At 54.3% G+C, this 17292-nt stretch overlaps 1 protein-coding gene across 2 annotated transcripts in view; it reads left to right on the plus strand.

The window, feature by feature from the left end:
* BRD3OS (BRD3 opposite strand) overlaps window positions 1-16522 on the plus strand; it is a 30322-nt gene extending 13800 nt beyond the window's left edge. For both annotated transcript variants that reach the window (XM_072131522.1, XM_072131521.1), the window contains exon 2: window positions 15144-16522. In XM_072131522.1, the coding sequence (XP_071987623.1) occupies window positions 15239-15490 (252 nt within the window). In that variant the 5' untranslated portion in view covers window positions 15144-15238 and the 3' untranslated portion in view covers window positions 15491-16522. The remainder of the gene's footprint in view (window positions 1-15143) is intronic.
* The last annotated feature ends 770 nt before the right edge of the window (window positions 16523-17292 follow it).

Genomic DNA, 17292 nt, shown 5'->3' on the forward strand with positions numbered 1-17292 from the left:
CCTCACGGAGGGGTTGTACTGACACTAGGAGGAGGACAGGAGGAGGATGTACAGACACTAGGAGGAGGACAGGAGGAGGATGTACTGACACTAGGAGGAGGACAGGAGGAGGATGTACTGACACTAGGAGGAGGACAGGAGGAGGATGTACTGACACTAGGAGGAGGACAGGAGGAGGATGTACTGACACTAGGAGGAGGACAGGAGGAGGATGTACTGACACTAGGGAGGAGGACAGGAGGAGGATGTACTGACACTAGGAGGAGGACAGGAGGAGGATGTACTGACACTAGGAGGAGGACAGGAGGAGGATGTACTGACACTAGGAGAGGACAGGAGGAGGATGTACTGACACTAGGAGGAGGACAGGAGGAGGATGTACTGACACTAGGAGGAGGACAGGAGGAGGATGCACTGACACTAGGAGGAGGACAGGAGGAGGATGTACTGACACTAGGAGGAGGACAGGAGGAGGATGTACTGACACTAGGAGGAGGACAGGAGGAGGATGTACTGACACTAGAGGAGGAGGACAGGAGGAGGATGTACTGACACTAGGAGGAGGACAGGAGGGAGGATGTACTGACACTTAGAGGAGGACAGGAGGAGGATGTACTGACACTAGGAGGAGGACAGGAGGAGGATGTACTGACACTAGGAGGAGGACAGGAGGAGGATGTACTGACACTAGGAGGAGGACAGGAGGAGGATGTACTGACACTAGGAGGAGGACAGGAGGAGGATGTACTGACACTAGGAGGAGGACAGGAGGAGGATGTACTGACACTAGGAGGAGGACAGGAGGAGGATGTACTGACACTAGGAGGAGGACAGGAGGAGGATGTACTGACACTAGGAGGAGGACAGGAGGAGGATGTACTGACACTAGGAGGAGGACAGGAGGAGGATGTACTGACACTAGGAGGAGGACAGGAGGAGGATGTACTGACACTAGGAGGAGACAGGAGGAGGATGTACTGACACTAGGAGGAGGACAGGAGGAGGATGTACTGACACTAGGAGGAGGACAGGAGGAGGATGTACTGACACTAGGAGGAGGACAGGAGGAGGATGTACTGACACTAGGAGGAGGACAGGAGGAGGATGTACTGACACTAGGAGGAGGACAGGAGGAGGATGTACTGACACTAGGAGGAGGACAGGAGGAGGATGTACTGACACTAGGAGGAGGACAGGAGGAGGATGTACTGACACTAGGAGGAGGACAGGAGGAGGATGTACTGACACTAGGAGGAGGACAGGAGGAGGATGTACTGACACTAGGAGGAGGACAGGAGGAGGATGTACTGACACTAGGAGGAGGACAGGAGGAGGATGTACTGACACTAGGAGGAGGACAGGAGGAGGATGTACTGACACTAGGAGGAGGACAGGAGGAGGATGTACTGACACTAGGAGGAGGACAGGAGGAGGATGTACTGACACTAGGAGGAGGACAGGAGGAGGATGTACTGACACTAGGAGGAGGACAGGAGGAGGATGTACTGACACTAGGAGGAGGACAGGAGGAGGATGTACTGACACTAGGAGGAGGACAGGAGGAGGATGTACTGACACTAGGAGGAGGACAGGAGGAGGATGTACTGACACTAGGAGGAGGACAGGAGGAGGATGTACTGACACTAGGAGGAGGACAGGAGGAGGATGTACTGACACTAGGAGGAGGACAGGAGGAGGATGTACTGACACTAGGAGGAGGACAGGAGGAGGATGTACTGACACTAGGAGGAGGACAGGAGGAGGATGTACTGACACTAGGAGGAGGACAGGAGGAGGATGTACTGACACTAGGAGGAGGACAGGAGGAGGATGTACTGACACTAGGAGGAGGACAGGAGGAGGATGTACTGACACTAGGAGGAGGACAGGAGGGGATGTACTGACACTAGGAGGAGGACAGGAGGGGGAAGTGCTGACACTAGGAGGAGGACAGGAGGAGGATGTACTGACACTAGGAGGAGGACAGGAGGGAGGATGTACTGACACTAGGAGGAGGACAGGAGGAGGATGCACTGACACTAGGAGGAGGACAGGAGGAGGATGTACTGACACTAGGAGGAGGACAGGAGGAGGATGTACTGACACTAGGAGGAGGACAGGAGGAGGATGTACTGACACTAGGAGGAGGACAGGAGGAGGATGTACTGACACTAGGAGGAGGACAGGAGGAGGATGTACTGACACTAGGAGGAGGACAGGAGGAGGATGTACTGACACTAGGAGGAGGACAGGGAGGAGGATGTACTGACACTAGGAGGAGGACAGGAGGGAGGATGTACTGACACTAGGAGGAGGACAGGAGGGAGGATTACTGACACTAGGAGGAGGACAGGAGGAGGATGTACTGACACTAGGAGGAGGACAGGGAGGAGGATGTACTGACACTAGGAGGAGGACAGGAGGAGGATGTACTGACACTAGGAGGAGGACAGGAGGAGGATGTACTGACACTAGGAGGAGGACAGGAGAGGATGTACTGACACTAGGAGGAGGACAGGAGGAGGATGTACTGACACTAGGAGGAGGACAGGAGGAGGGATGTACTGACACTAGGAGGAGGACAGGAGGGGGAAGTGCTGACACTAGGAGGAGGACAGGAGGAGGATGTACTGACACTAGAGGAGGACAGGAGGAGGATGTACTGACACTAGGAGGAGGACAGGAGGAGGATGTACTGACACTAGGAGGAGGACAGGAGGAGGATGTACTGACACTAGGAGGAGGACAGGAGGAGGATGTACTGACACTAGGAGGAGGACAGGAGGAGGATGTACTGACACTAGGAGGAGGACAGGAGGAGGATGTACTGACACTAGGAGGAGGACAGGAGGAGGATGTACTGACACTAGGAGGAGGACAGGAGGAGGATGTACTGACACTAGGAGGAGGACAGGAGGAGGATGTACTGACACTAGGAGGAGGACAGGAGGAGGATGTACTGACACTAGGAGGAGGACAGGAGGAGGATGTACTGACACTAGGAGGAGGACAGGAGGAGGATGTACTGACACTAGGAGGAGGACAGGAGGAGGATGTACTGACACTAGGAGGAGGACAGGAGGGGTAAGTGCTGACACTAGGAGGAGGACAGGAGGGGATGTACTGACACTAGGAGGAGGACAGGAGGAGGATGTACTGACACTAGGAGGAGGACAGGAGGAGGATGTACTGACACTAGGAGGAGGACAGGAGGAGGATGTACTGACACTAGGAGGAGGACAGGAGGAGGATGTACTGACACTAGGAGGAGGACAGGAGGAGGATGTACTGACACTAGGAGGAGGACAGGAGGAGGATGTACTGACACTAGGAGGAGGACAGGAGGAGGATGTACTGACACTAGGAGGAGGACAGGAGGAGGATGTACTGACACTAGGGAGGAGGACAGGAGGAGGATGTACTGAAACTAGGAGGAGGACAGGAGGAGGATGTACTGACACTAGGAGGAGGACAGGAGGGGGTAAGTGCTGACACTAGGAGGAGGACAGGAGGGGGATGTACTGACACTAGGAGGAGGACAGGAGGAGGATGTACTGACACTAGGAGGAGGACAGGAGGGGGAAGTGCTGACACTAGGAGGAGGACAGGAGGAGGATGTACTGACACTAGGAGGAGGATGTACTGACACAGGAGGAGGACAGGAGGAGGATGGTACTGACACTAGGAGGCAGGAGGGGGATGTACTGACACTAGGAGGAGGACAGGAGGAGGATGTACTGACACTAGGAGGAGGACAGGAGGAGGATGTACTGACACTAGGAGGGACAGGAGGAGGATGTACTGACACTAGGAGGAGGACAGGAGGGGGATGTACTGACACTAGGAGGAGGACAGGAGGAGGATGTACTGACACTAGGAGGAGGACAGGAGGAGGATGTACTGACACTAGGAGGACAGGAGGAGGATGTACTGACACTAGGAGGAGGACAGGAGGGGGATGTACTGACACTAGGAGGAGGACAGGAGGAGGATGTACTGACACTAGGAGGAGGACAGGAGGAGGATGTACTGACACTAGGAGGAGGACAGGAGGAGGATGTACTGACACTAGGAGGAGGACAGGAGGAGGATGTACTGACACTAGGAGGAGGACAGGAGGAGGATGTACTGACACTAGGAGGAGGACAGGAGGAGGATGTACTGACACTAGGAGGAGGACAGGAGGAGGATGTACTGACACTAGGAGGAGGACAGGAGGAGGATGTACTGACACTAGGAGGAGGACAGGAGGAGGATGTACTGACACTAGGAGGAGGACAGGAGGAGGATGTACTGACACTAGGAGGAGGACAGGAGGAGGATGTACTGACACTAGGAGGAGGATGTACTGACACTAGGAGGAGGACAGGAGGAGGATGTACTGACACTAGGAGGAGGACAGGAGGAGGATGTACTGACACTAGGAGGAGGACAGGAGGAGGATGTACTGACACTAGGAGGAGGACAGGAGGAGGATGCACTGACACTAGGAGGAGGACAGGAGGAGGATGTACTGACACTAGGAGGAGGACAGGGGGAGGATGTACTGACACTAGGAGGAGGACAGGAGGAGGATGTACTGACACTAGGAGGAGGACAGGAGGAGGATGTACTGACACTAGGAGGAAGGACAGGAGGAGGATGTACTGACACTAGGAGGAGGACAGGAGGAGGATGTACTGACACTAGGAGGAGGACAGGAGGAGGATGTACTGACACTAGGAGGAGGACAGGAGGAGGATGTACTGACACTAGGAGGAGGACAGGAGGAGGATGTACTGACACTAGGAGGAGGACAGGAGGAGGATGTACTGACACTAGGAGGAGGACAGGAGGAGGATGTACTGACACTAGGAGGAGGACAGGAGGAGGATGTACTGACACTAGGAGGAGGACAGGAGGAGGGATGTACTGACACTAGGAGGAGGACAGGAGGAGGATGTACTGACACTAGGAGGAGGACAGGAGGAGGATGTACTGACACTAGGAGGAGGACAGGAGGAGGATGTACTGACACTAGGAGGAGGACAGGAGGAGGATGTACTGACACTAGGAGGAGGACAGGAGGAGGATGTACTGACACTAGGAGGAGGATGTACTGACACTAGGAGGAGGATGTACTGACACTAGGAGGAGGACAGGAAGAGGATGTACTGACACTAGGAGGAGGACAGGAGGAGGATGTACTGACACTAGGAGGAGGACAGGAGGAGGATGTACTGACACTAGGAGGAGGACAGGAGGAGGATGTACTGACACTAGGAGGAGGACAGGAGGAGGATGTACTGACACTAGGAGGAGGACAGGAGGAGGATGTACTGACACTAGGAGGAGGACAGGAGGAGGATGTACTGACACTAGGAGGAGGACAGGAGGAGGATGTACTGACACTAGGAGGAGGACAGGAGGAGGATGTACTGACACTAGGAGGAGGACAGGAGGAGGATGTACTGACACTAGGGAGGAGGACAGGAGGAGGATGTACTGACACTAGGAGGAGGACAGGAGGAGGATGTACTGACACTAGGAGGAGGACAGGAGGAGGATGTACTGACACTAGGAGGACAGGAGGAGGATGTACTGACACTAGGAGGACAGGAGGAGGATGTACTGACACTAGGAGGAGGACAGGAGGAGGATGTACTGACACTAGGAGGAGGACAGGAGGAGGATGTACTGACACTAGGAGGAGGACAGGAGGAGGATGTACTGACACTAGGAGGAGGACAGGAGGAGGATGTACTGACACTAGGAGGAGGACCAGGAGGAGGATGTACTGACACTAGGAGGAGGACAGGAGGAGGATGTACTGACACTAGGAGGAGGACAGGAGGAGGATGTACTGACACTAGGAGGAGGACAGGAGGAGGATGTACTGACACTAGGAGGAGGACAGGAGGAGGATGTACTGACACTAGGAGGAGGACAGGAGGAGGATGTACTGACACTAGGAGGAGGACAGGAGGAGGATGTACTGACACTAGGAGGAGGACAGGAGGAGGATGTACTGACACTAGGAGGAGGACAGGAGGAGGATGTACTGACACTAGGAGGAGGACAGGAGGAGGATGTACTGACACTAGGAGGAGGACAGGAGGAGGATGTACTGACACTAGGAGGAGGACAGGAGGAGGATGTACTGACACTAGGAGGAGGACAGGAGGAGGATGTACTGACACTAGGAGGAGGACAGGAGGAGGATGTACTGACACTAGGAGGAGGACAGGAGGAGGATGTACTGACACTAGGAGGAGGACAGGAGGAGGATGTACTGACACTAGGAGGAGGACAGGAGGAGGATGTACTGACACTAGGAGGAGGACAGGAGGAGGATGTACTGACACTAGGAGGAGGACAGGAGGAGGATGTACTGACACTAGGAGGAGGACAGGAGGAGGATGTACTGACACTAGGAGGAGGACAGGAGGAGGATGTACTGACACTAGGAGGAGGACAGGAGGAGGATGTACTGACACTAGGAGGAGGACAGGAGGAGGATGTACTGACACTAGGAGGAGGACAGGAGGAGGATGTACTGACACTAGGAGGAGGACAGGAGGAGGATGTACTGACACTAGGAGGAGGACAGGAGGAGGATGTACTGACACTAGGAGGAGGACAGGAGGAGGATGTACTGACACTAGGAGGAGGACAGGAGGAGGATGTACTGACACTAGGAGGAGGACAGGAGGAGGATGTACTGACACTAGGAGGAGGACAGGAGGAGGATGTACTGACACTAGGAGGAGGACAGGAGGAGGATGTACTGACACTAGGAGGAGGACAGGAGGAGGATGTACTGACACTAGGAGGAGGACAGGAGGAGGATGTACTGACACTAGGAGGAGGACAGGAGGAGGATGTACTGACACTAGGAGGAGGACAGGAGGAGGATGTACTGACACTAGGAGGAGGACAGGAGGAGGATGTACTGACACTAGGAGGAGGACAGGAGGAGGATGTACTGACACTAGGAGGAGGACAGGAGGAGGATGTACTGACACTAGGAGGAGGACAGGAGGAGGATGTACTGACACTAGGAGGAGGACAGGAGGAGGATGTACTGACACTAGGAGGAGGACAGGAGGAGGATGTACTGACACTAGGAGGAGGACAGGAGGAGGATGTACTGACACTAGGAGGAGGACAGGAGGAGGATGTACTGACACTAGGAGGAGGACAGGAGGAGGATGTACTGACACTAGGAGGAGGACAGGAGGAGGATGTACTGACACTAGGAGGAGGACAGGAGGAGGATGTACTGACACTAGGAGGAGGACAGGAGGAGGATGTACTGACACTAGGAGGAGGACAGGAGGAGGATGTACTGACACTAGGAGGAGGACAGGAGGAGGATGTACTGACACTAGGAGGAGGACAGGAGGAGGATGTACTGACACTAGGAGGAGGACAGGAGGAGGATGTACTGACACTAGGAGGAGGACAGGAGGAGGATGTACTGACACTAGGAGGAGGACAGGAGGAGGATGTACTGACACTAGGAGGAGGACAGGAGGAGGATGTACTGACACTAGGAGGAGGACAGGAGGAGGATGTACTGACACTAGGAGGAGGACAGGAGGAGGATGTACTGACACTAGGAGGAGGACAGGAGGAGGATGTACTGACACTAGGAGGAGGACAGGAGGAGGATGTACTGACACTAGGAGGAGGACAGGAGGAGGATGTACTGACACTAGGAGGAGGACAGGAGGAGGATGTACTGACACTAGGAGGAGGACAGGAGGAGGATGTACTGACACTAGGAGGAGGACAGGAGGAGGATGTACTGACACTAGGAGGAGGACAGGAGGAGGATGTACTGACACTAGGAGGAGGACAGGAGGAGGATGTACTGACACTAGGAGGAGGACAGGAGGTACTGACACTAGGAGGAGGACAGGAGGGGGGAAGTGCTGACACTAGGAGGAGGACAGGAGGAGGATGTACTGACACTAGGAGGAGGACAGGAGGGGGAAGTGCTGACACTAGGAGGAGGACAGGAGGGGGATGTACTGACACTAGGAGGAGGACAGGAGGAGGATGTACTGACACTAGGAGGAGGACAGGAGGGGGAAGTGCTGACACTAGGAGGACAGGAGGAGGATGTACTGACACTAGGAGGAGGACAGGAGGAGGATGTACTGACACTAGGAGGAGGACAGGAGGAGGATGTACTGACACTAGGAGGAGGACAGGAGGAGGATGTACTGACACTAGGAGGAGGACAGGAGGAGGATGTACTGACACTAGGAGGAGGACAGGAGGAGGATGTACTGACACTAGGAGGAGGACAGGAGGAGGATGTACTGACACTAGGAGGAGGACAGGAGGAGGATGTACTGACACTAGGAGGAGGACAGGAGGAGGATGTACTGACACTAGGAGGAGGACAGGAGGGGGATGTACTGACACTAGGAGGAGGACAGGAGGGGGATGTACTGACACTAGGAGGAGGACAGGAGGAGGATGTACTGACACCAGGAGGAGGACAGGAGGAGGATGTACTGACACTAGGAGGAGGACAGGAGGAGGATGTACTGACACTAGGAGGAGGACAGGAGGAGGATGTACTGACACTAGGAGGAGGACAGGAGGAGGATGTACTGACACTAGGAGGAGGACAGGAGGAGGATGTACTGACACTAGGAGGAGGACAGGAGGAGGATGTACTGACACTAGGAGGAGGACAGGAGGAGGATGTACTGACACTAGGAGGAGGACAGGAGGAGGATGTACTGACACTAGGAGGAGGACAGGAGGAGGATGTACTGACACTAGGAGGAGGACAGGAGGAGGATGTACTGACACTAGGAGGACAGGAGGAGGATGTACTGACACTAGGAGGAGGACAGGAGGAGGATGTACTGACACTAGGAGGAGGACAGGAGGAGGATGTACTGACACTAGGAGGAGGACAGGAGGAGGATGTACTGACACTAGGAGGAGGACAGGAGGAGGATGTACTGACACTAGGAGGAGGACAGGAGGAGGATGTACTGACACTAGGAGGAGGACAGGAGGAGGATGTACTGACACTAGGAGGAGGACAGGAGGAGGATGTACTGACACTAGGAGGAGGACAGGAGGAGGATGTACTGACACTAGGAGGACAGGGGGAGGATGTACTGACACTAGGAGGAGGACAGGAGGAGGATGTACTGACACTAGGAGGAGGACAGGAGGAGGATGTACTGACACTAGGAGGAGGACAGGAGGAGGATGTACTGACACTAGGAGGAGGACAGGAGGAGGATGTACTGACACTAGGAGGAGGACAGGAGGAGGATGTACTGACACTAGGAGGAGGACAGGAGGAGGATGTACTGACACTAGGAGGACAGGAGGAGGATGTACTGACACTAGGAGGACGACAGGAGGAGGATGTACTGACACTAGGAGGAGGACAGGAGGAGGATGTACTGACACTAGGAGGAGGACAGGAGGAGGATGTACTGACACTAGGAGGAGGACAGGAGGAGGATGTACTGACACTAGGAGGAGGACAGGAGGAGGATGTACTGACACTAGGAGGAGGACAGGAGGAGGATGTACTGACACTAGGAGGAGGACAGGAGGAGGATGTACTGACACTAGGAGGAGGACAGGAGGAGGATGTACTGACACTAGGAGGAGGACAGGAGGAGGATGTACTGACACCAGGAGGAGGACAGGAGGAGGATGTACTGACACTAGGAGGAGGACAGGAGGAGGATGTACTGACACTAGGAGGAGGACAGGAGGAGGATGTACTGACACTAGGAGGAGGACAGGAGGAGGATGTACTGACACTAGGAGGAGGACAGGAGGGGGATGTACTGACACTAGGAGGAGGACAGGAGGAGGATGTACTGACACTAGGAGGAGGACAGGAGGAGGATGTACTGACACTAGGAGGAGGACAGGAGGAGGATGTACTGACACTAGGAGGAGGACAGGAGGAGGATGTACTGACACTAGGAGGAGGACAGGAGGAGGATGTACTGACACTAGGAGGAGGACAGGAGGAGGATGTACTGACACTAGGAGGACAGGAGGAGGATGTACTGACACTAGGAGGAGGACAGGAGGAGGATGTACTGACACTAGGAGGAGGACAGGAGGAGGATGTACTGACACTAGGAGGACAGGAGGAGGATGTACTGACACTAGGAGGAGGACAGGAGGAGGATGTACTGACACTAGGAGGAGGACAGGAGGAGGATGTACTGACACTAGGAGGAGGACAGGAGGAGGATGTACTGACACTAGGAGGAGGACAGGAGGAGGATGTACTGACACTAGGAGGAGGACAGGAGGAGGATGTACTGACACTAGGAGGAGGACAGGAGGAGGATGTACTGACACTAGGAGGACAGGAGGAGGATGTACTGACACTAGGAGGAGGACAGGAGGAGGATGTACTGACACTAGGAGGAGGACAGGAGGAGGATGTACTGACACTAGGAGGAGGACAGGAGGAGGATGTACTGACACTAGGAGGAGGACAGGAGGAGGATGTACTGACACTAGGAGGAGGACAGGAGGAGGATGTACTGACACTAGGAGGAGGACAGGAGGAGGATGTACTGACACTAGGAGGAGGACAGGAGGAGGATGTACTGACACTAGGAGGAGGACAGGAGGAGGATGTACTGACACTAGGAGGAGGACAGGAGGAGGATGTACTGACACTAGGAGGAGGACAGGAGGAGGATGTACTGACACTAGGAGGAGGGCAGGAGGAGGATGTACTGACACTAGGAGGACAGGAGGAGGATGTACTGACACTAGGAGGACAGGAGGAGGATGTACTGACACTAGGAGGAGGACAGGAGGAGGATGTACTGACACTAGGAGGAGGACAGGAGGAGGATGTACTGACACTAGGAGGAGGACAGGAGGAGGATGTACTGACACTAGGAGGAGGACAGGAGGAGGATGTACTGACACTAGGAGGAGGACAGGAGGAGGATGTACTGACACTAGGAGGAGGACAGGAGGAGGATGTACTGACACTAGGAGGAGGACAGGAGGAGGATGTACTGACACTAGGAGGAGGACAGGAGGAGGATGTACTGACACTAGGAGGAGGACAGGAGGGGGATGTACTGACACTAGGAGGAGGACAGGAGGAGGATGTACTGACACTAGGAGGAGGACAGGAGGGGGATGGACTGACACTAGGAGGAGGACAGGAGGAGGATGTACTGACACTAGGAGGAGGACAGGAGGAGGATGTACTGACACTAGGAGGAGGACAGGAGGAGGATGTACTGACACTAGGAGGAGGACAGGAGGAGGATGTACTGACACTAGGAGGAGGACAGGAGGAGGATGTACTGACACTAGGAGGAGGACAGGAGGGGGATGTACTGACACTAGGAGGAGGACAGGAGGAGGATGTACTGACACTAGGTGGAGGACAGGAGGAGGATGTACTGACACTAGGAGGAGGATGTACTGACACTAGGAGGAGGACAGGAGGAGGATGTACTGACACTAGGAGGACAGGAGGAGGATGTACTGACACTAGGAGGAGGACAGGAGGAGGATGTACTGACACTAGGAGGAGGACAGGAGGAGGATGTACTGACACTAGGAGGACAGGAGGAGGATGTACTGACACTAGGAGGACAGGAGGAGGATGTACTGACACTAGGAGGAGGACAGGAGGAGGATGTACTGACACTAGGAGGAGGACAGGAGGAGGATGTACTGACACTAGGTGGAGGACAGGAGGAGGATGTACTGACACTAGGAGGAGGATGTACTGACACTAGGAGGAGGACAGGAGGAGGATGTACTGACACTAGGAGGAGGACAGGAGGAGGATGTACTGACACTAGGAGGAGGACAGGAGGAGGATGTACTGACACTAGGAGGAGGACAGGAGGAGGATGTACTGACACTAGGAGGAGGACAGGAGGAGGATGTACTGACACTAGGAGGAGGACAGGAGGAGGATGTACTGACACTAGGAGGACAGGAGGAGGATGTACTGACACTAGGGGGAGGACAGGAGGGGGATGTACTGACACTAGGAGGAGGACAGGAGGAGGATGTACTGACACTAGGAGGAGGACAGGAGGAGGATGTACTGACACTAGGAGGAGGATGTACTGACACTAGGAGGAGGACAGGAGGAGGATGTACTGACACTAGGAGGACAGGAGGAGGATGTACTGACACTAGGAGGAGGACAGGAGGAGGATGTACTGACACTAGGAGGAGGACAGGAGGAGGATGTACTGACACTAGGAGGACAGGAGGAGGATGTACTGACACTAGGAGGACAGGAGGAGGATGTACTGACACTAGGAGGAGGACAGGAGGAGGATGTACTGACACTAGGAGGAGGACAGGAGGAGGATGTACTGACACTAGGTGGAGGACAGGAGGAGGATGTACTGACACTAGGAGGAGGATGTACTGACACTAGGAGGAGGACAGGAGGAGGATGTACTGACACTAGGAGGAGGACAGGAGGAGGATGTACTGACACTAGGAGGAGGACAGGAGGAGGATGTACTGACACTAGGAGGAGGACAGGAGGAGGATGTACTGACACTAGGAGGAGGACAGGAGGAGGATGTACTGACACTAGGAGGAGGACAGGAGGAGGATGTACTGACACTAGGAGGAGGACAGGAGGAGGATGTACTGACACTAGGAGGAGGACAGGAGGGGGAAGTACTGACACTAGGAGGAGGACAGGAGGGGGATGTACTGACACTAGGAGGAGGACAGGAGGAGGATGTACTGACACTAGGAGGAGGACAGGAGGGGGATGTACTGACACTAGGAGGAGGACAGGAGGGGGATGTACTGACACTAGGAGGAGGACAGGAGGAGGATGTACTGACACTAGGAGGACAGGAGGAGGATGTACTGACACTAGGAGGAGGACAGGAGGGGGATGTACTGACACTAGGAGGAGGACAGGAGGAGGATGTACTGACACTAGGAGGAGGACAGGAGGAGGATGTACTGACACTAGGAGGAGGACAGGAGGGGGATGTACTGACACTAGGAGGAGGACAGGAGGAGGATGTACTGACACTAGGAGGAGGACAGGAGGAGGATGTACTGACACTAGGAGGAGGACAGGAGGAGGATGTACTGACACTAGGAGGAGGACAGGAGGAGGATGTACTGACACTAGGAGGAGGACAGGAGGAGGATGTACTGACACTAGGAGGAGGACAGGAGGAGGATGTACTGACACTAGGAGGAGGACAGGAGGGGGATGTACTGACACTAGGAGGAGGACAGGAGGAGGATGTACTGACACTAGGAGGAGGACAGGAGGAGGATGTACTGACACTAGGGGGAGGACAGGAGGAGGATGTACTGACACTAGGAGGAGGACAGGAGGAGGATGTACTGACACTAGGAGGAGGACAGGAGGAGGATGTACTGACACTAGGAGGAGGACAGGAGGAGGATGTACTGACACTAGGAGGAGGACAGGAGGAGGATGTACTGACACTAGGAGGAGGACAGGAGGAGGATGTACTGACACTAGGAGGAGGACAGGAGGAGGATGTACTGACACTAGGAGGAGGACAGGAGGGGGATGTACTGACACTAGGAGGAGGACAGGAGGAGGATGTACTGACACTAGGAGGAGGACAGGAGGAGGATGTACTGACACTAGGAGGAGGACAGGAGGGGGATGTACTGACACTAGGAGGAGGACAGGAGGAGGATGTACTGACACTAGGAGGAGGACAGGAGGAGGATGTACTGACACTAGGAGGACAGGAGGAGGATGTACTGACACTAGGAGGAGGACAGGAGGAGGATGTACTGACACTAGGAGGAGGACAGGAGGAGGATGTACTGACACTAGGAGGAGGACAGGAGGAGGATGTACTGACACTAGGAGGAGGACAGGAGGAGGATGTACTGACACTAGGAGGAGGACAGGAGGGGGATGTACTGACACTAGGAGGAGGACAGGAGGAGGATGTACTGACACTAGGAGGAGGACAGGAGGGGGAAGTGCTGACACTAGGAGGAGGACAGGAGGAGGATGTACTGACACTAGGAGGAGGACAGGAGGAGGATGTACTGACACTAGGAGGAGGACAGGAGGAGGATGTACTGACACTAGGAGGAGGACAGGAGGAGGATGTACTGACACTAGGAGGAGGACAGGAGGAGGATGTACTGACACTAGGAGGAGGACAGGAGGAGGATGTACTGACACTAGGAGGAGGACAGGAGGGGGATGTACTGACACTAGGAGGAGGACAGGAGGGGGATGTACTGACACTAGGAGGAGGACAGGAGGGGGGAAGTGCTGACACTAGGAGGAGGACAGGAGGAGGATGTACTGACACTAGGAGGAGGACAGGAGGGGGATGTACTGACACTAGGAGGAGGACAGGAGGAGGATGTACTGACACTAGGAGGAGGACAGGAGGAGGATGTACTGACACTAGGAGGAGGACAGGAGGAGGATGTACTGACACTAGGAGGAGGACAGGAGGAGGATGTACTGACACTAGGAGGAGGACAGGAGGAGGATGTACTGACACTAGGAGGAGGACAGGAGGGGGATGTACTGACACTAGGAGGAGGACAGGAGGAGGATGTACTGACACTAGGAGGAGGACAGGAGGAGGATGTACTGACACTAGGAGGAGGACAGGAGGAGGATGTACTGACATTAGGAGGAGGACAGGAGGAGGATGTACTGACACTAGGAGGAGGACAGGAGGAGGATGTACTGACACTAGGAGGAGGACAGGAGGAGGATGTACTGACACTAGGAGGAGGACAGGAGGAGGATGTACTGACACTAGGAGGAGGACAGGAGGGGGATGTACTGACACTAGGAGGAGGACAGGAGGGGGGAAGTGCTGACACTAGGAGGAGGACAGGAGGAGGATGTACTGACACTAGGAGGAGGACAGGAGGGGGATGTACTGACACTAGGAGGAGGACAGGAGGAGGATGTACTGACACTAGGAGGAGGACAGGAGGAGGATGTACTGACACTAGGAGGAGGACAGGAGGAGGATGTACTGACACTAGGAGGAGGACAGGAGGGGGATGTACTGACACTAGGAGGAGGACAGGAGGGGGGAAGTGCTGACACTTGGAGGGTGTCAGGGGGGGTAATGGACGTTCATGAATTATTCTCTTTTTGGCAGGTCATGTCTCCGGTGCTGCTACGGCTTCTCTTGTGCTTCCCTGCGGTTCTGCTGATTCTGCGGTTCTGAGATGTGAGGGTTCTCCCTGATCCACCATGAGTGCAGGGCGAGTGTCGCTGGCTGAGAAGGCTATGTCGGAGGGGTACGCCCGGCTGAGATACCGCGATACTTCACTGCTCATCTGGCAGCAGCAGCAGCAGAGATTGGAGACAGCCCCTCAGGGCACTTACCTGATCCGCAGCCAGAGCATGTGGTACTCCCAGTACGGGAACCAGTCCATCCTGGTCCGGGATAAGAACAGCATCTCCCGGGACACTGGGCAGTCCAAATTCTGTGTGGTCATGTGACCCAGTGTGACTGTATCTTCATTGCTGTATTCAATGCATTTGGAAATTGGTAGTATCACAGAAACGCACCGAGCACCCATCTACCAGCGTCCCCCATGATGATGTCATACATGTGCTGTGATGTCATAGAAACAGACACTGCACCAAGCACCTGGATACAGTCTGTATACACCATCTACCAGCGTCCCCCATGATGACGTCATATGTGTGCTGTGATGTCATAGAAGTAGACACTGCACCAAGCACCTGGATACAGTCTGTATACACCATCTACCAGCGTCCCCCATGATGATGTCATACATGTGCTGTGATGTCATAGAAGTAGACACTGCACCAAGCACCTGGATACAGTCTGTATACACCATCTACCAGCGTCCCCCATGATGATGTCATACATGTGCTGTGATGTCATAGAAGTAGACACTGCACCAAGTACCTGGATACAGTCTGTATACACCATCTACCAGCGTCCCTCATGATGATATCATACATGTGCTGTGATGTCATAGAAGTAGACACTGCACCAAGCACCTGGATACAGTCTGTATACACCATCTACCAGCGTCCCCCATGATGATGTCATACATGTGCTGTGATGTCATAGAAGTAGACACTGCACCAAGCACCTGGATACAGTCTGTATACACCATCTACCAGCGTCCCTCATGATGATGTCATACATGTGCTGTGATGTCATAGAAACAGACACTGCACCAAGCACCTGGATACAGTCTGTATGATGTCTCCCATGATGATGTCATACATGTGGAGTTGCACTTTGACATCATTGCTGCTGCTGCTGCTGCTTCTGAGGGGAAGGATTAAGGGAATAATTTTAGTTTGCATAGAGACCATGACATGATGGGGATGGGAGATAAAGAATATGGGGGTCCTTCAGCAGTCTGTATGCTCACAGAGATTCCCATGGTTCTGTCGGACCGTCCTTCAGTGTAATCACGTATGTTACCGCCTCAGTGTTGTGTCTTGCACGCAGATCTCACGCTCTAGTGACATTAAATGCTGCTACTCATCTCTGCTCTGTCTTTGCTGCTTTGTAAAAAGTTACAGCTGCTGCTTGGAGCAATATGGTAGCAGGTCTTCCCTCTCCTTGTATACAGGTCACTGCAATTATGTCTCTAGTAACATCACAGTACTGTCACACTGGCCAAGAGGAAGGGCAGAGGCACAGAGAAGGGCTATTGTGAAGGGATCAGTTGATAGCGCTGCAGAGGTGTAATGGCATGGAGGGATCAGCTGATGGCGCTGCAGAGGTGTTATGGCATGGAGGGATCAGCTGATGGCGCTGCAGAGGTGTTATGGCATGGAGGGATCAGCTGATAGCGCTACAGAGGTGTTATGGCATGGAGGGATCAGCTGATGGCGCTGCAGAGGTGTTATGGCATAGTGGGATCAGCTGATGGTGCTGCAGAGGTGTTATGGCATGGAGGGATCAGCTGATGGTGCTGCAGGGTTGTTATGGCATGGAGGGATCAGCTGATGGCGCTGCAGAGGTGTAATGGCATGGAGGGATCAGCTGATGGCGCTGCAGAGGTGTTATGGCACGGAGGGATAAGCTGATGGTGCTGTAGAGGTGTTATAGCATGGAGGGAGCAGCTGATGGAGCTGCAGAGGTGTTATGGCATGGAGAGAGCAGCTGATGGCGCTGCAGAGGTGTTATGGCATGGAGGGATCAGCTGATGGCGCTGCAGAGGTGTTATGGCATAGTGGGATCAGCTGATGACACTGCAGAGGTGTTATGGCATAGTGGGATCAGCTGATGGTGCTGCAGAGGTGTTATGGCA

The sequence above is a fragment of the Engystomops pustulosus genome, unplaced genomic scaffold, assembly GCF_040894005.1.
Source record: "Engystomops pustulosus unplaced genomic scaffold, aEngPut4.maternal MAT_SCAFFOLD_85, whole genome shotgun sequence".
Lineage (NCBI taxonomy): Eukaryota > Metazoa > Chordata > Amphibia > Anura > Leptodactylidae > Engystomops > Engystomops pustulosus.